The sequence below is a fragment of the Amblyomma mixtum genome, chromosome 9 (assembly GCF_055824585.1).
Source record: "Amblyomma mixtum isolate Tamu chromosome 9, ASM5582458v1, whole genome shotgun sequence".
Taxonomy (NCBI): Eukaryota; Metazoa; Arthropoda; class Arachnida; order Ixodida; family Ixodidae; genus Amblyomma; species Amblyomma mixtum.
The window spans coordinates 105680373-105700719 of NC_143020.1; the positions used below are offsets into that span (position 1 = coordinate 105680373).

Below are 20347 nucleotides of genomic sequence, written 5' to 3' on the forward strand. Positions count from 1 at the left end.
TATGATTGGTTGACGAACGTAAACCCGGAAAACATTAGTACACTTCCGGTGTAATCTTTTGTATGTGATATGCATATGCGTTCGCCTCTTTACAGTTGCATAAAACAGTTGAAGTCTATTCGTAATAAACATTTAAGCAGTGCGTTTTTTTTGGTAACCTATTTTAGGGAACATGGGAAACCCTGTGGGGGAAAAACCATGGGAAAAACGAACCCGTGATCGAACATGTGGATCGTTCGCGACTTTCGAAAATGGCCGCTCGGTTTGTTGACGTTTTCGCAGCTGACGTTTATGTAATCAAGTCGTGCGCGTAGGCGGTCGAAAGGGTCGCAGGAATTTGTGTCCACCTGTGTCGTGGTCGGTTCACACGCGCATGATGCGTATTACGACTTTTCGGTGTCCGGATCGGCGCAAAAGCCTCTCCGAAACGTCGCGGCTTGGAGAGCGCTGATGTGAGCGTCGTCTGTACTCGAGCAAAACAGTATGAGCAACTCGGATGAAGATGCTACAAAATCGGCTTCTAGTCGCGAGATCGGACGTCTGACTCACTCAGTGGAGGAGAGCATCGTCACCAAAGTCAACGAACTATCGTCGGCGCTCCTTGTGAGTGGTAGTTCTGAGTTTACAGTACTCGCGATTGTCATGTGTGTTCCGAGCACCAAAGCCGCAGAGCCACCGTGGCAGGTGGTCGTAATGGCTCTGCCGGAAAATTCAATTCAATTCAATTTATTTGTTTCTATGGAAAGAGGAGCTGAGGCAAAAGGCTGACTTGCCTGACGAAGGCCTCAGCACCTATACACAGTTGGCAATGCAGCGGCAAAAAATAAAACATTTGAAAAAATCTTACTTGTAATACAAGTTAGGCAAAAAAAGAGGACGTATATGCAGGTTGTAACATGCACAAAAAAACAATTTGCAACATACACTTTTCTACATAAAGTTCACAGAACAGGCAACACAACCAAGATTTAATCATCAGAATACGTATTCATCAAACAAAGTGGCATGATTCACAGAATACACACAGTAACTGTAAGGAAATCTCGAGTGAAGTATTATGGAAATTGAATGTTACTGCTTATTAAGTAATGTTTAAGGTTCTTGTTGGACCAAGATGTGGAAGAATTGAAGTCAGGAGGTGGCGGTAAATTATTTAGGGCTGTAGGAACTTGGTAGCGTAGTGTCTGTTTACCGTAATTGGACCGGATTTTAGGAACCAGTTTTCTTTGCTTTCGGAAGTGTTACGTTGTGGAAGAATTGTCAGGAATGGAAGCGTATAGTCGGTTTATGTGAATATATTGAAATAGTTGGAAGAAGTATATCTGATCTGCCTTCAGAATGCTGTGTTTGATGAATAGTGGCATTGATGGGAGGTTTTGTGGTCGGCCGTGATATCCTTCAATTGCTCTCAGTGCTTTCTTTTGTATCGTAATTAATTTTTCATAATTACCGGAAGTTGTAGTACCCCAGACGACAATGGAGTAACAGATTCTTTTTTAAAAATTTTCTGCAAAATTTTAGATTGAATTTTTTTCACGCATTACAGGACACGAGTAATAACATCCACTGCTTGAACAGCAAAATTCAAGCCTACCGCCAGGAACAAAATGCTGCTGTCGAAGTGGTGAGCATTTCAACTCTTTTCATCGAACACACTGAGCTAACATGAACCATCATCTCCTCTGTTCAGCTCAAAGAAAATGTCGACGTTTGTCTCAGGCACATCAGCAGCAGAGAAGCTGCCACTGTAAGTGATCGAATCATGTGACTGCGATCACCAAAAGATGCGCACACTGGTGCTCATTATCTTTTTGTCATGATAGCCCCTGCAGCTATCAAGTGCTCGGGACTCCCCAACCAATCCATGGCGCATGGTCAGAGATAAGGAAACCACAATACTGGAACTGGAAAGGAGGAACGACCACTTGAAGTCAAAGTTGGAAAGTGCTCAAGAAAAGTAAGTATCCACCCTGAGCACCAGTGTCAAGGGTGCATAACTACTCTGTCTTTTTATTACTACATGCAGAACACCAGTGAATAAAGGTGCATTGAGAAACCTTCTAGATTTTTCGCCCACTCTTGTTGCCATTTTCTAGAGCTTATACATGGCTTGCAGTGATGTCATGATGGCTTCCATGTTGGAAACCAATGTGGCGGAAACGTGCATATTTAAAAAAAATTATCATTACCAGCTCCTACCTGCACTGTGCAAGCTATTCCTGGTGCTCCATCGTGGCGTCTGATGCAACCTTAATGGACATTCCACAAGCATATAATAGAATTGAAACTGTACTGAATATAATGGCCCATGCTTGAGCCAGTGAAGGGCCAGTGATACTATTGTGGACCCCCCCTCCCCCCCCGGGTAAAAGCACTCATACCAGGCTCGCACTGGTCAGGCTTTCTGGCATCACATAACCGCATAAGACCAAGAGAACTTTGGAAGGTTAAAGAATGGCGTGCACTGACGACGCCGTAAGCCCTAGAGAAGGTTCCAAACGCACAGGGAAGGTCCCGCACACTGATGCAAAACTATCTGCTTCATTGTAAACATAGGTGATGCTGACAGTCGAACTGAAACAGAACGCCTGTAAGGAGACGTGGTGCAACCTGGTCTTGGTGTTTGTCTTTCACCCAACCAGCAGGACTTCTATTGAAGCGACAGTAGAATCTCGATGACATAGTCACGGTTGATGCGAATTTTTTAAAATTCCCTAGCCGGACTGCATTGCTTACAGTGTGCAGAATTTGGGGTGATCCAACACTCACCTGTACCACTATCAATCATTACATGCTGCTCGTGCTTTGTTGGCACAGTGATTGCCAGTCGTGTGGTACACACCACAAGCAGTGAGTGGCAGCACACAGCTCATAAATGAATCCAGTTGACTATGAACAGACCTGCTTGAATGTGTTTCCTGTGCTGCTCCATACATACTGTGTTCATTTTAGATGTGAATTTCGGAAGGTCGATGCCACCGACATTGAGCATGCCTTGTGATCTTGCTTTCCCTTCTCCCCCTCCCATTAACTAGGCCACAGAACCATCCTGTTCGGAATAAAGGGATTCAATCAATTTTTCGTGACCCCGCGAAATCCATATGTATTTGCGTTTAAGGTCTTTCTGTGCCCTATTTTTAAGCAACTGCTAGATGGTCTGTTACCTAATAGGTGCTGTTGGTTTTTCTGTGCCACTATGTTGTACGTTTTCTCTCACTGCAGGCTCAAGGAGAAGTCGGAGGAGCTGCTGAATTCATCCAGGGTCCTGTCGGAGAAGTCTCAAGAAGTGTCGCTGCTTCAGGACAACCTGGCAGCAGCTGAAAGAAGGCTCGCCGAGAACCAGCGAGAAGTCGAGAGGACTACTTTGCGGCTCCGACTCATCGAGGAGGTCAGTTTGTTCTCAAAGCAGCACGGAATGAATTTGCATTAAAATGAGCTGCTCGTATTATTGACATGGTACCGCTTTTAACCATGGAATGCATAGTCGTCGCGGAGGTAAGTGTCAAATAAGAGTTAAATAAAAATTGTGTCAAGTCAAAGTTTCAAACTTTCAGCATTTCTTCCCCCCTCTCTGTATCTATCTATCTTCAGCATTTCTTCATTACTGGCGTGTGAATTGCAGAAATGTATAAAAGGGGTAGGTCTGTTGCGAAAACAATTATCTCTGTGTGATTAGTATTTGCAAATGTGGATGATTTCTGACCGTGCAAGAACAAGAAAGCTGTGCGTGCATGTTCAAGTACGTGCAATAAATCGGTAGCAAAATTCAGAATGATTCTGTCACCCGCTAATGTGGCAAATGGCCACTGAAATTTGAGGTTATTTTACAGGAAGGGTAAGCTTGTGCAATTTCTGACCTACTTGCATCTCTGGCTTTTCTATGAAAGATGTGTTGGACAGTACTGTTTATGCAGTGCTGTGAGAATTTGATGTATCTTTTGTGAGTTGAAATAAGAAACACAGTTGACTCAATAATTCAAACTCGAAGGGGAGCGAAATAGTTGGAACTAAGAGGATTGTGCCTATTCATTTGTTGACAGGACCAAAGGGTCATTCTAAATAAACCGATGTTTGAAGCTGGCGAGTTTGAATTAATGAGATCGCGCTGCATTGCGTTTGTCTCTGTTGAATGTGATATGCTGGGCACTACTGTGCTGAGGTGAATTTTGTGTAGTTTTGAAACCGATGCTTTATGCGCAGGATTCTGAAAAGAAGGCAATCCGAATGAAAAGCGAGCTTGGCCACATGGAGCAAGAACTTCTTGCCGAGAGAGAAAGACATTCCTCGGTGAGTTCAGCAATGGTTGGTGGGAAAGTTTAGTGCGATTGTGGATGGGAGACATTTGACGAATGTGTTTAGCCTTTCTATTCCTAGGCACCATTTGTTATGAACTTTAGGTGCTGGGTATTATTCTCTCTTTTTCTTTTTATGGGCATTTTCATTATCTTCATCATCATCACCATCATCATCAGCCTGACTGCGCCCACTGCAGGGCAAAGGGCTCTCTCCCTTGTCTCTACAATCAACCCTGTCCTTCGCCAGCTGCGGCCACCTTCTTCATCTTCTAGTTGCACAAAACTTTGCACAACTTGTTTGGTCCTATAGCTTAACTGGCTAGTAGCGGGACCCAGTTGATCAGTTTACCAAAAAATAATTTGGCAGGCGGTAACACAGTGACAAAAAAAAAAACTACAATACAGACATTAGAACATCTATGTTCTGCTCAAAAGGTGGCTATTTGTCTAATTATACTGATTTTCCACTGAAAAAGAAGCGCTTCTTGGACACTGAAAAATTACGTGTTCCTTTTATGTCTCTAGGTACAGAGTTCCAAACGAGAGTGCCTTGAAACTTTGTTAGCCTTCGACTGTAAGCGTTTCTGGTAGCCGATAAGTTAAAGCAGTTCTTGGCTGCAGCTGTTGTATAGTGTGCTGGTAACGTAAAGGAGTTTATTGGCAGAGTGTTATTATGTATTGTTGTTCAAGGTACAATGTCAGCTGTACTTAATACATGAACAGAGTCCAGCGGAACTACATGCCTCAGGTGAAAGAGGGATTTTGTAGTATCAGTTCTGTTTGAAAACATAATATCATTTTTATTGCCCTCTTTAGAGGCCCGTGTACTGTACGATGTCAGTGCACGTTAAAGAACCCCAGGTGGTCGAAATTTCCGGAGCCCTCCACTACGGTGTCCCTCATAGCCTGAGTCACTTTGGGACGTTAAACGCCAATAAACCAAACCAAACCATCTTTTGTAGGCAGCAAATAAGTTTTGAATACGTTTTATATGTGTTGCCCCATAATGCTGTGCAGTTGCTTAGATAAGTGTGGACAAATGCGAAGTATAGAATACAACCATTGTGACAAAACCGTCACGGACTTTTAGTATCTATAACATGTGACAATCATAAGCTAGCTTCGAACATGTCTTATTTATATGTGACTGCCAGTTCACTTCTGAATCAAAATACTCACTGTAGTAGTCCACTCTCTAAAAATAAATGAAACCTATCAAAATTGAGCTGTTTTTTCTGGAGTGAAAAACCATGTCTAGTTTTTTTAGTATCGTGGCTGCTTCTGGTTGTAAAATGGGTTGTCTGCAATTTTATGCAGTGCCAAAATTCACCATGGCTGCGCCTGGTAAACTGCATTTTTGTCACAACTTTGTTCAGGGTAGTCGGTGTCTTTTTCTGCAAGTTGTTTGGTTTTAAAATTTACAGAAAGCACTTGTTGCACAGAGAAATTTTAGGCATTATTAAGTTTGGGCATTAAATTTCAAACATAGGTGATTAACCATTGATTCTGAAATTTTACAGTGGAGTTCCTCATCCATTGTGAGTTCTTTCAGTCATCAGTGCTTACTTTTGTTACACGTCACTCCTATCGAACTAGATTGATTCCCCTGTATTTTTTATTGTGTTCTACTATGCTTTTTAGTCATGTATGAGGGTGTATTGATCTAGCAAACATTGCAGAACGTGGCAAGTTGCGGAGAACAAAGATATGTGGGATGTAGCACAACTTCCATTGGTTGGGTTTTTTGGATGCTGTCTCATCGCTTTCCAGGTGTGGCCGACTGTGACATCTTGCAAACTTCACTCTCCATGTGCCTTCTTTGCAGAGTCTGCAAAGTCTTCAACGGGAATTAAAGCAAGTGCACCTTGAATCAAGCTCATGGCAGGTGAGGAAGTGTGCTGAAAATTCATGCTGGCAGTCTCTTTTTTGCTCCTTTACTGGTTTGCTAGGTCATTTGCATAGTCACTTGCCTGCTCAGTTACTCACTCACTCATCCACACACTTTCACTCACTCGCTGTTGTGCGTACTTTTAAATGTGCTCGTTACTAAGTCTTACAATAGCTCGCTTGCTCACTCATTTTCTCCACTCTCGCGTTCACCAATTAACACTCACTTGCTCACTTACTTACTCACTCACTCGTTCTCAGTAATTCTTGCACTTGCTGGCCCAGTCGTTTACTCACTCACTCTTATACTCACTAACCCACACTCAGTCGTTCACTCACTCACTCTCTGTCACACTTGCTTGCTCACTCACTCACTGTCGCAATAACTCACACACTTGCTTGTTCGCTCAGTTACTCACTCACACTCTCTTGTAATAAGGGAGTAATTACTCATTGGCATCCACCCAAGCGCAGCCATACGGCTACAAAGGAAAGCTATACAGCTTTCTCAGAAACATCGTAGTTAAAGAAAAATTCGTCCTGGTCCGGGGTCCAGGACGAATTTTTCTTTAACTACGATGTTTCTGAGAAAGCTGTATAGCTTTCCTTTGTAGCCGTATGGCTGCGCTTGGGTGGATGCCAATGAGTAATTACTCCCTTATTAGAATTCTACTCCACCTTGGGGGCTTCCCCTAAACATTTGACCATCACACTCTCTTGCTCACTCACTCTCGCACCTACTTGCACTTTGTCACTCATTCGCTCACTGTCATGGTTGCCTTCGTCTGTCTACGATGTGGGTTCCTTGGGAGGAGCAATCCATCGCTTAACCACTGCACCAGGACTCCCAGGGATCTATGAATGTAAAGCAGAGAATGACCTATTCCGCATATGTGGGTGTAACCCTGTCAACGCTATGGCGTCATACCTTTAAGGCAGATCTTCCCCTCCAAGTGTCCCCTCCAGTTTCAGTGCACTAGCACTAAGGCCTCCACTCACCAGTTTCACCTATCTTAGTCTGAAGCCGGTTTGACCTTGAAAACCAAGCCTTGAATGAAAGCCGAAGTGAAAGGTGTAGTGCTAGCTCACCTAACTCGCATTTATCTTAACTACATTGAATCATCTGTCCTTTTTTTTTTTTTGCAGCTTTAGTTGAGCAAGGCACCTCCTTCTGGTAAACAGCGTTGGTGTTGTGTTATGTTGTAAGTGAAGAGTACCTCATTCACTTGCTGCCTGTAGGCAGCGCTGGCCAGATGGCTCATTATCATCGCATCAGCAGCCTATAACTACTCTCACAAAGGCCTCTCCCATGCACCTCCAGTTCACCCTGTCCTGTGCCGGCTGTGGCCACGTCCGTGACACGAGTAACCTCGTAATCTCGTCCGCCCACCTGATCTTTACTGTTCTCCGTTGTGGTTGCATTCTCGTTGAATCCACTCGTCTACCCTATGGGACCACTGGTTATCAGCTCTACATGTTATACGCCCTGCCCGTGCCCATTGTTTTACTTGATTTCAGGTAGGATATCATTAACGCGCATTTGTTCCCTGACCCACTCTGCCGTCTTGCTGTCACCCAATGTTACCTCTATCACGTTCCTTTCCTTAGCTCACTGTGTCATCCTCGTTTTAATCTCAGGCCTGCCCACGTGTGCCCAAAACATAGTCATGTATTTAGGGAATTGATGATGATGATGACAGGTGCTCAGGAGTAAGCGTCACCTCTGGTCATGTGATCTAGGTAGGCCTTGGGAGTGGGTGGTGCGGTCATATGGGGTACGGTGCATGGGGTACGGTGCGTATCTAGCTTTCAGTTCTCTGCACTGGAAGGAGGTGGAAAGCCTAAGCAGTGCTTGTTCTCATTGAGTGCTGTGCTGTGTGAAAAGAGTAGCAGATGGGGAAGTGCGTGCAGCATGCAGTAAGCTGTTACTGTCTTCCGTTGCAGGAGCGCTACATGCGAGAAAAGCAGAAGACGTCGCAGCTGTCCGAAGAACTTGCACAGTCAGCCATCCAACTCCAGAGGTAAGTGAAATGGTACGGATGGTTGGTTCCGCTTTTTTTTTTGTCACATCCTTAATTTCCAGATGCACTCTGTTAGCGCTCGGTTGACACTAACACTTTTTATTTTAGTCAATGTGGCTGATCTATTTTACAGGGAGATTTTTCTTTGCATATTACAGCTAAGGTACTGGCTTCTGCAAGTGCTTCTAGTGAAGATTGTTCTGCTACTAGTTATCATCCATTGATAGCCCTTCTTGCTAGACTGCTAATGCTGTTTATAGTACCGCTAAGTTTTGCACGTTGGTGGGCTTGGCAGTTGTGAATGGCTGTTTGTTTTGTGTTGATCTCTTTCATTGTTTGTCATTGGTATGGGCTGAGATAAACAGAGTACTGAATACGATACTGCTTTTTGAAGCATTAAAACCTCATTGGCTGACGCGTTTCGGAATCGCCTAATTGTTATTTGACTTCTGCTACTTGTGAACCTGATGAAGAGTGTTTATCTTTTGAAATTGAAACCATGCAACCAGTGTGCATATGTGTTTTTTAGGGAATCTCATCAAAGCTGTTCAACATTAACTTTGCTGAAAGATGAACTGTAGTGCACTGACTGCTCTGTCTGATTTTTTTGTGAGATGGGAGTAATCCCAGTGCAGTAACATTAATGTTCTAGTAACAGTGCAGTGATGTATTGATTGATCCATCTCATCATCTGTCTTCCTCCAGGTTCCAAAAGTCAGAAAGCAATAGAAATGTGGATGATGCTGACACCTCTGATGGAAAGAACAGCTCAAAGGTGGGTGTGTACTCCATTTCAATGGCTGTTTTGATAATTTTTATGCATTATATTGTAATGAAATGATATGCTGCTTGTTTTCTACTCCTTTCTTCCTGACGTCTAAAACTAGAGCCGAGAGTTGGAGGACATGAGAATGAAATACGACGCCCTGAAGAAGGAACTGATGCAGCTGAAGAAGAAAATGGCCCAGGTATGGCGGTTGTCCAGTTTCTGTGTATGGGGGCCGTCTTGGTTTTAACTTGCCCTGTTTTTCATCATTGTATGGTGTAGATCAATGTATTGTACTAGGGCTGGATTTAGCTGTGTGCTAGTTGGAAATTGATTTGATTTCATGAATATATCCTCTCTGCCAAAAGTAACTGGACAACGAGATTTAGTTTTTAGCCATGGGGCAGAGTACTTAAGGCACCCATTAAACTCTTAGTCTATGTAAGGTGATGATAATCGTTGTCCACACCTTTCGAGAACATTTGCTCTTGAGGGGTTCCGTGAGGGTTCCACTATATGGTTAAGAAACAAACCCTGTTTCTTGGTTACTTTTGGCAAAGACAGTACGTGCCTCAGCACTACTGGTGCGATAACTAGAGTCATCTGTATGGCAGAACATTTATGGTGCCTGACTTCTGACTTTGTAATGAATTATATCAATGCAATAGCATTGAGATTGTCGTCTTGCAAAAACCATCTGGTTTCTCGTAGCGAAATTCCCTGACCGGTCGAGAGGGTTGTGCAATTATCAGCGCTGCCTAATTTGAAAGTTTGAGGACTACATTGTTCCAGTATCTTCTGTTAGATCATCATTTGGGATTATACTAGCCCCACCCACTCTTCTCTCTTAATCTGCCCACTAATCCCATCTAATCCACCCCATTCCACCCATGAATCTTTAATTTTTTAGGTACAAAATCCTCACTAATCCACCTTATCTAGAGTGGACCTACTGCAAAAATTTGGGGGGTCCTTTGGAATATTTGGGGGTGAGCCAACTTTTAAATTTAAGCTCTGGTGTTTTCTTTAAGAATGTGGTTAGGAAAGCCCCAAGCTTTTCATAGGGCCATGTTTCAGAACAAGGGCGAATCCGAGTAGGAAAACGTTTACTGAATAAGCAAATGAGTCACAAGATAGATAGGCTGTCAAGCATATTGCGGACCATGGAAAGACATGAAAGGCAGCTACGCTGTGAAGGTTTGATGCCTTTCTCAAGCAATTTCGATTTTGAAGTGGGCGCTGTAGCAACTGCCCAGTGAAAATGCGTGCGAAAGCAGTTTTGAAAAAGCCCTTTCTTTGGGAATTACACCAGCATGTTCAAGTCTGGCCGTTTTTTAGCTGCCACATTTTGTTCTAAAGGTGTACTTCTTAATAGGTATTTTTTCTTGCCTAAACTATGCGCCTAGAGCATTGTGTAGCTGTCTACCAGGTGCTACGCGTGTTTGCCAGTTCTGCAATGTAACTCTTTGCTGCTCTGCATTGTTTTCCTTCAGAATACGAGTGCCCATCCTTCGTCAAAGGTCTCCTACCCCGAGGAGCTGAACAGGTGGTGTTTTCTTTTCTTTTTTTTTCCTTGTGCATGTGCATTGCAATTTGCAGTTCATTCAGAGTACAGTTGTACACTTTTATGAACTTGAGCTTGGCGCATGATGGCCTTAGCTGCCTATGTGCCAGTAAACCCAACACAACACAACACTTTTCTGAACTGAATGTTGGTTAGAGGCTCACTGCGTTGAGTTCTTGCTAGGCTGCATATATCATTTTTGGGGGTAGCCACGTGCGTTTTGTCACTACTATTAGTATGAACGAGCATTAAAGGGTTATTGAGGGCAATTCTAAATTATCCTGCATTGATAAGCTATGGCATTCTAGCATCAAGGAGAGCACTCTCACCAAAAACAAAGCTTTTATAGGCTAGAGAAGATAGGAAAGTGAAATACAGGTGTCGCGATCACCGATCCACTTTGCGAGTGAACCATGTGCATCGACACCGAATTTGTGGCACTTGGATCGCAGAGGCTATGTTACACCGATATTCTCTTCAGAGTGGCGGAAACCCGTCCTTCTTGGTGTGGATGTCATAAATTTGAATCGAGCGACGAGAAAAATTTTAAAGATTAAATTTTATCAGCCGTAAATTCTGCTTACACTGTTGGACTTGTCTGGTTAGGTGCAATTATGCTTAACTCAGTGTGGAGCTGGGCTAGTTGGTTAACTTTTTTCACTGTAGACACAAGAGCTGCACTGGAATGACACTTGATTTCAGTTGCTGCTGGGCTAGTTGGTTTTAGTTCATCTTGATTAAAATCACTGTTATGTGTTTCTCCATATTCTGTGCCATGCTGATGCCTTTAACCGATATCCATAAGTTGTTTTTTTTCCCTACCATACACTGCAGCCTTCTCCAAGGCTAAAAGGTGCTAATGGGGTTTTGAATGGACCCTGGAGGCATATTATAGAGCAGCTGAATTAAATGTATACATGCAGGTACTAGCTTGCTTGTTCAAAGAGAAGACAAATTGTACAAACCTAGGCACATACTCAAATAAAGGAACACCATGTAGTTATAAGAACACTATAAAAGATATAGGATGCAGATGGTACTGCAGTTCAATAAAATAAGATAGTCCCTCAGATGTCACCCGTCGCGGTGGATCAGTGGTAAGGTGCTCGTCTACTGAGCTGGAGTACCCGGGTTCGAACCTGACCGCGGCGGCCGCGTTTCGATGGAGGCGGAACGCAAGGCGCCCGTGTGCTGCGCAATGTCAGTGCACGTTAAAGGTCCCCAGGTGGTCGAAATTATTATGGAGACCTCCACTATGGCACCTCTTTCTCTCTATCTTCTTTCACTCCTACCTTCCTCCCTTCCCTTAGGGCGGTTCAGGTGTCCGCCGAGATATGTGAGACAGGACCTGCTCCATTTCCTTTCCTCGAAAACCAGTTCACCAATTTTTCCCTCAGATGAAGTGTTACTCGTACTTCTATGTTTACTTAGTGTGACTGGGACGGTGTTCTTCAGAGACTGCATCTTATGACAGCATAGGGATAAAGTGGTGCACCATATTTGGTTCTCTTGGCCTCAGTTGTTGCACTTGTGTGCAATAGCAGATAACTTCTCTATATTGAACTCTTCTTTTGTGGATGAATGTGATGGTAACTGAGAAATGATACGTCCAGAGTAAGCACATATCCAAAGGGGGGCCCCGGCTCTCCTTGAAATCAAGCTTACGGCCTTTTGCAGCCCCCCCTCCTCGTCGTTTATCCTGAAAGTGCTCTTGTTGGGCATAAACTGCCAAGCACCCTTACCTTTTACCTTCAGCCCTCCCTGAAAAAATATTGTGACTATGTGCCTGATCCAGAGACAGGATCTTCGTGAGCTGTGTGACGGAAGAGACATGGTAGATTGAGAATGTCATTAATGCGGTGTAGATTAGCATACCTCAAGAGATTACAAAGCATAATGGGGTGTGTGTGAGAAACTTCAGAGATAGCTTTACTGTTAGCCAGAGTTTGACATACTTTTGTTTTACCAGATCCAGGCTCTATTGCTGTAATGAATTTGTTGCATTTAAATGAAAATATTTAGATCCGGCTAGATAGTCAAAGCAAAACTTAATTTACATCTACAGTTCATTTGCCACAGACCATACTGGGTCTAAAAATCTTACCTCACACATTTAGAAGCTTGTACTTGTGCAATGATAATTTGTATTTGTCAGATATAGGAATATGTATATTAGTTGAGGGCTAATAAATGATGTCTAAAACGTGATTTCTTGCTACTTTAATTGCTGTAACACTGTAACGTATCCCAAAATACCAGCCTTCATATCTCATGAAGCTGCATTGTTAAAGGACGGCTTTGAGTTCGAAATTTCAAATTACTGCTTTGTGTAAAACTTGTGTTCTGCATTATACCGCTGGCAGCAATTAAGTGTTTACTTTTTTTTTTTTTCATTTATACAGGCAAACTTAGCAGGGGGCGGCAGAAAATTAGGTGGGCAGAGGAGATTAAAAAGTTTGCGGGGATATGGTGGCCGGAACTTTCAAAGGACAGGGCTAATTGGAGAGACATGGGAGAATCCTTTGCCCTGCAGTGGGCGTAGTCAGGCTGATGATGATGATGGTGAAAGATCTGGGCTGCAGTAATTGCGTAATATTCCTTTTAACCACAATAAGAAGGGCGTTATGTCGTGCTTCCCTGATCATTTGCTTTTGCAGGCTGATCCTTGAGAAGCGAGACATTGAGGAGGTCTGCCTTAGCTTTGATCGCAAGTTTCAAAAGCAGGTGGGTTGATAAAGCATTCACTTGTTCACCTCTGAGCACTGTTTCATTTGGGCTGTGCCTGAATGTTCATGGGAATATATATGTTGTGGACCGAAGAAATGACTGCATTTTTGGTGCGAGGAATACGGGACAAATAATGAAATACGTACCAGCTGAGTGTCTGGTCCTCCAGCTTCATGATGCAATGTTTGTTTTTTTCAGACCCAAGTTGTGAAGAGCCTAGATCAAAAGTAAGTATACCTACAACAGTTGAAAATACTCCTTTACAACATTTCTTTATGATCTTGTCCTTTTTCGTGCTTTTGGTGCAGTTGCTCTTGACACCTATGAGTTCAGGAATGGCTGGGAACGAAGAAAATTTCTCATCTTTTTGTGTCATGAAAATTTTCTGCTTGCATTTTTCAGTTATGGATTTGTTGCCAAGTTTATTGTGTGCTTGACTTGGTGAAAAAGTTAGTTTAATTTGGTGCGAATGCTAATCCACTGTCTTGCCATCCACTGACCTAGAATTGAAAACTATTTTGCTGAGCTAGTGAAAAGTAGTTAATTGAACAACTGTTAGCTTTTGATGGTCTTACGACTTCCTACTTGCTGTACAATGCTGATTAGGCCCTGTCACAGTTGTGTATATCTTAAATGTCTTGTCTCGAGCTTATTGACGTTCTGTACTGTGCCGTCTTCAGGCTGAAGGAATCGCAGCTGAAAGTTGAGGAGCTGACTCAAGCAAAACTTGAAAAGCAAAAGGGTTACCAGGTAACCTCATTTTGGTTACTTTCACAGCTCATCGTTTGTATTACCATTTCGTTAGACTGCTCTTTGACAACCTAGCCACCCTAGCAAAATGGGATGTGTTCAGCTATAAGTGGTGCTATTTTGCAGCGTTGTATGCCTCACGGGCATGCAAAACTGCCTTGGAAGTTATTGTCATCAGTGAAAATATACTAGCCGCTACGGTGGCTCAGCGGTTGTGGCACTCGGCTGCTGACCAGAAAGACGCAGGTTCGAGCCTGGCTGCGGTGGCCGTATTTCGATGAAGGCGAAATTCTAGAGGCCCGTGTGCTGTGCGATGTCAGTGCACGTTAAAGAACCCCCAGGTGGTCGAAACTTCCTGAGCCATTCACTACGGCGTCCCTCATAGCCTGTGTTGCTTCGGGGCGTCAAACCCCAATAAACTAAACCAGTTGCCCCTAGAAAAGTATGCACAGCTCACTGTGTGGCTTCCTTTGTCGTCCTCCTATTTGTGTAGCCTTATTTTGTAGCCATATGGTTTTGTCCTGGTGGATATTAATCACAACTATTCCATTTACTGTTTCATTGTCTCCATAGGATTTTGTCAAATACGTTGGTGAAAAGCTTGACTTGGTTGTTGGGCTGCTGTCAATTCGCTCTGCGGACACATTTCAGGTGAGTGGCTAGATTGGGTGTGGTTGCTGTAGGCAGTCATAAACAGAATATATATTGTGCTGCATCTCTTGAGGCCATTCTAGAAATTCTGTGAACACTGGATTTCGTTAATTCTCAACAGAAAGTGTACAGATTCTGTTGTGACTATACTCGTTTGCGTTTTTGTCCTTGCAGGCCTTGTTTGCATCTGAACTTGTTGAGAAGCGGCCATTCACTTTTCAGGTTGCGGAAATTAAGGTAACACATTTTTTGCAAGTCTTTTGAGAATGTATGGGAGCAAATTTCAGAGATGTGTATTACAACTGAATTTGGTGAAAGTCAGGTTCTGATGAAGTTCAGAAGAATCGATTGGTGGGTTAGTTGGTACATGACTAGATGATACAAAGCGCAAAAAGGACAGGACGAACGAAGAAGAACGAAAAAGAAGCGCCTTGTCTGTGTGGTTTCTTCGTTCGTCCTGTCCTTTTTGCGCTTTGTATCATCTAGCCAGGTTCTGATGCTCTGAATGCTTTGAACTCAACGCTTATTTTTGAATATGCTACTTTTTTGAGACAAGTGTATATAAATTTTCTATAGTAGAGAAAAAGGAGCTGTCTACTTGTTCATACTGAACAATTGTATGTTTGATATGACTGTAGTTAATTTAAATTTTTTGTGAATGCACCTCATAGTTATCAGACTTATGATAACAATCAATTTCCAGCTTTCTACTTAGCTGTCTGGTGTGTCTGAGAATAGAAGGCTCACTGTCGTGTTGTGAACTTTTCAGAGTAAGTTTCACTGGATATTGCAAGAAATTCGATCCCTATGTCTTGGTGAACTGGAGTCAAAAGCACAGTCCAGTTCATACCATTCACATGTGTAAGTATGGTCAAGATTTTTAAGTTTTAGAACCTGCTTGTCGGATATGAAAACAGGCATGGTTGATATCTTTCTTGGCTGTATTATTACGTTGAGAGAGAGGAGAAGTAAATTTTATTGAGGAACTGGTCTTGAGAGTTGCTTGATGATCAGCTGGGCAGGGTCCTCATTCCAGAACTCCAATGGTCCGAGCTAACATAACACAATTCATGTCAATTCAAAGTCCAGGTGAAGTGAGGATTGTGCATTTTGGGTAGTAAACAGGTCCGCATGGCGTTATCACAAGGGTGCAACAGTAAAAAGAAAAAAACAGAAAAGACGTACCAAGTTGTGAAGTTGTGTCCAATGACTGGTGCTATTATTTTGCTTGATGCAGGGTTAGGCCTTGTTTTGTAACATCCTCAACACGTGAAATAAGTGTCAGTGAAAGACTTTCTAAAGGAACTCTTTATTACTAGTCTAGGCAGAGCACTGTTTATCTGCTTAAGCAAACTAAGTGGAGTTTAGTAGTGCAGATATTGTGCTTGATTAAGACATAGTACAATTTGGTCTGATCTAAGCATTGCATTTCATTTTGTTGAAAGCTTTTGTCATGGCTTCTATGGCAGGCAACTTGTGATTGTTCTACAGTATGCAAGCTTACCAATATATAACCTAACATTCATATTTCAAGTATCAAATAAGGTGGATTGGTGAGCTAGTTGGTTCATGATCGTATAATTGAGCAGCAGAAAGTGAACGTGGACGTTGAAGAAACATATAGACGAGGAGCATCGTCCTCGTCTATATGTTTCTTCAACGTCCTTGTTCTCTTTCTGCTGCTCAATTATACGATCAAGTAGCAAAGTTGTGTGCTTTTGAAGGACTTCTTGCATCAGGAAAGTTGTTTCAGGTGCCGTAATTTTCTTGTTTTCTTGCCATAAAAAAGCGAGTTGCTTTGCATAATTCTTTATATTGTGTGCTGTGGAAGTTCTCCAAAAACATTTCCTTGAGTTTTCCACGTGTTATCAAAAGATCAGCTGTGCTTTTTGTTGTTGCTAACTTGTAGTGAAAATGGTTGAATGCATGTGTCCTTTTGAATGCATTTCAAAAGTTCGATTGACCATATCATGGCTTAGAGTGTACCTCATGTGTTGTGACTTTGGTGGTGCCAACTTTTTTCAGTTCCACTGCTTCTGACACCAAGGGAAAGACCAGGAGGTCGTTGCACTCTTGAAACAACATCTTCCGGTTTTCTTGTGCATGTAACCCATGGTACACACGTGATTTGATTAGTTTGCAGAATGGCGATTTCTTAATTATGAGGAAGTGTACTGGCTGCTACATTTATTGCTTATCCTGAGCCTGATTCGCACATTTTGCAGGCTGTTTTGTGATAGGTGTACGCTGTTGAATTAAGGCTACTTACTAGCTTTCCTACTTTGAAAGCAAGGCAGGTATCAAAATGAGTTTTTATGAACAGTGAATGGCAGTGGTTTTACACAGTGCTTATGTTTTGGCTGCATTGCGGTTACGCAAGGTATTTTCTTGCAAGAAATTTGCTTTTCCTGTTTTTCCAAAGGAAATTGTGACACTTTTTTTGGCTGTCTTTATGTTACTGTGATGTTTTGGAAACCATATCTGTTTCTGATTTTATGGTTAGTGTGCCCTTTTGGCCAGCCATCAAAGTGAATATTTATTGCTTTTTTTGTGTTATCAGTTTGTCCACGTCGACAAGAAAGAGGCATTCCAGTTTATGTGTTTGGTTAAGGGTCACTGTTTTCAAGGTGCCGGAGATTCATGATATGGGAAAGCATCCTGGAATTGCACATAATAGATCAAAGTGTGTCTTTATATCGAAATGTGTCTTATAAAATTCACACTTGTTACTGCGAATTTCTATGGACACTATTCCTCAACTGTCTTCAAATACCACACGTTGCAAGAATTGTGCCAGGTGTTAGTGTGTGGTGGTTTTCCCAGTACTATATAGTTTACAGTGGTATGTACTACAAAGTCATATCGGCTTGCCTTCTGTGGAGTCGAGCAAAGAAGTGTACACGCGTCTGAACTTTGAAGTAGGCTGATCTCAAGACGTTTTTATCAGAGCTCTTAGGTCATACGTGCTGGGAGAGAGAGAGAATAAACTTTTATTGTAGAAGAAAAACAGACGAGAGCTGGGAAACTCTGCTTCAAAAAATGTTTGGCCCCAAGGGCCACTTCCTGGGTGCTTACAGATGCCAGCGCCATCTGGAAGCGGCCTAGTAAAATCAGTCGCCATTATCTTCTGAAAAGTGTTTTTCTGTTAATTTTATCTCTTAATTTATCCCTTGGACTGTTATATCTGTAGATTTTTGATAATGCATCAGTTTCACTGATTTCATTCCCAGGTGGTTTTGCATTTATAAACAGTCTTGATCGTAGTTTGCTTCTTGAAGGCAGTTTGCATTATTGACCACGGGCGTCATGGCAATCCGTAAATACCTGAATATCGGCGGACTCACACCGCTGTTTTTTTTGTTTTTTGCCTCTCCCATACTGTTCTAATCACCTCGTACCGGATCTGATGCTTTTTTTATTATTCTTTGGGAAGTTTCGTAACTAGTAATATCAAAGAGCTCTGGTTTTTATATCATTTTTCACCACCCCTTGATTTGAAGTTGGAGACAGAAGTCTTCAGGACACAGAAGGAAGCATCTCAGGCGCAAAGCGCACATGACCACTGTTGTTAATTTAAGCGTTAGAAGGACACTGGGGACATATTGATGTTGGCCCGTATGGAGAGATTAACACATTCTGATAACAAAAGGGCTAAATGTACAAAAGACAGAGGTCTTTTTAAGCTAGAAAAGGTAAAAAAAATAATATGTATGTAGGTATGCCAACCGTGGTCATTTTCTGAAGCAAACTGCAGTGAAGTCTAGACAGTTTTTCTTGCAGATCCCTGAGGCTAAGCTACAGCGCCATTCACTTCTGAATGGGGATCACGGAGTCCTTTTCGGTCTTGACGTCAGGAATCTGAATTTAGGGGCTGGAAAAAGATGTTGCCTTTTGTAGTGAGCAGACCCCTGCTCCACCTGTCATTCCTGCTGAAAGAGGGTAGTTCTAGTAGCGTTGAATGGGGAGGATCCAGCCGGTGTGAGCCTACATGTACCCCGCCATTAGAGGTGGTTGCGGAGATTGTATTGCACGCATACCTGCCTTGGTTGGCTCTGGTGTGTCCTGGAGTCTTTCAGATGTGATCGCACAACTGTCCTGAAATGTTTATGAAACGCGGAAACTGCAGTAAGAACTCTATTACCTTGTGAACGGGCATCATATGTTGTACAAAAAGCACAGCACACTGATGCTCTGAACACAGAATAACTCAAAGAATGGCAGACAGACGAGTCCATTGGGTGTATCTGTGTTCTAAGCACAAAGGAAGGAAAGCTCGGGAGAGGCTCTCGCTATCCGAGCTGCACGCCAAACAGTGTGCCGACGTTACTATTGGCCGATGATGCAGCCAATAGTAACGTCGGGTGCAGCAGCGTCGTCTGCTTCACTGTCTGCTGAGCATGCTCAAGTGCACTCAAGATGGCTGCCAGGTAGGGGGCGAGACTTTACATCCTGCTTCAGAAATGTGACGTAACGGCCTCTCCGGAACTTTTTCCTTCCTCTGCGTTTGTGCATATCTTTGTATTCCAAGTATCAGTGTGGTGTGGCTTCTGTACCGCGAACTACCAACTAGCCCTTGATATTGCTCTGTTAGCAGGCATCATGTATCTTGGGTTTGAAAGGTGCATTGCACTGGTCGCATAGAAGAGTTATTACTGCATCTTTTAATTCCAGTATATGCATGGGCTGGTGGTCAGAAAGTTATTCTTCTCGCATCTCCTTTGGTTTGCAAACTTTTATGGCTGCATATTTTATTGTGATGGACCTGCTTCTATGTAGGGTTTTCGAACAAAAAAGAGACCGAATGGACAGCGTATTGTGTATGTACAAATATTTTTGGGGGCAAAGAAGTAAAGGTGGGGAGTTGTTTCCATGATTTCTGTTGTCATTCTGGATGCAGCCTAAACTTAATTTTTCTGACTTCACCCATCATTTTAAGCCTTGGTAGCTGTTCTCTTCTGTGCAACAAAAGCTCCAGATCATGTCACCAGATGTACAGAGCGTGAGATGGAGAGAGCTTATGGGTACACTGATGGAAAATTATAGTTGGCCTGCACTATAAACAAAGGAGTAAAAAAAGTAGTAAACTGTCCTCTAACACGCTCGCTTTTATAGAAGTATTAGAGGGTAGCTTGCTCTCTTTTTACTCCCATATGGATATACATTCCTGTTTAGAGTCTGCATCATAGATTACCGCATATCAAAATGGCAAATCTGCCACTTCCACTGGAAGTGGAGCTTCTAGAAGAGGTTACAAAATTAAATACTGGTGCCACCACCATTGGCTTTTTTATATACAGACTGGCGTGCATCAAGACACTTTTTTGGGCACGTATTTCTGAGGCTAGGCTACACTGTCTGTCACGTTCAAACGGTGATCGTGGAGTTCTTTCTATGTCTTAATGTCACGAGTTTGAATAGAGCGAAGGGAAAGCTTCTAAATCGAATTTTGCGGCAATAAATGTGACTTTGCTGTCCAACAAGCATTGAAATAGCTAGACGGAGCCATAGAAATAAAACTGGATGAAGTCCCTCAGTGTCTTTTTAAAAGTTTTGCATTCTGCTGTACAGTCAAGCTCGGATATATCGAGACATTGTTTATATCGAAAAGTCGTAACTATAGAACACTGCGCGGGCTCGGTTCGCCTGGCGGGCCAGGCTGGAAAATATGCTGTTTCGCAGGGCCTTG

General features: G+C 42.7%; 1 protein-coding gene across 1 annotated transcript; it reads left to right on the forward strand.

Annotated features, from left to right (window-relative positions):
- Nucleotides 1-86: 86 nt before the first annotated feature.
- Nucleotides 87-19529, forward strand: LOC149330531 (uncharacterized). The gene is made up of 18 exons (XM_089561158.1): nt 87-603; nt 1547-1624; nt 1691-1747; nt 1824-1957; nt 3223-3388; nt 4201-4287; nt 6121-6180; nt 8127-8203; nt 8909-8978; nt 9091-9171; nt 10463-10515; nt 13191-13257; nt 13459-13487; nt 13941-14010; nt 14584-14661; nt 14836-14898; nt 15431-15522; nt 16687-19529. The coding sequence occupies exons 1-18, from the start codon at nt 484-486 to the stop codon at nt 16736-16738; spliced, it is 1434 nt and encodes a 477-aa protein (XP_089417284.1). The 5' UTR covers nt 87-483; the 3' UTR covers nt 16739-19529.
- Nucleotides 19530-20347: the final 818 nt, after the last annotated feature.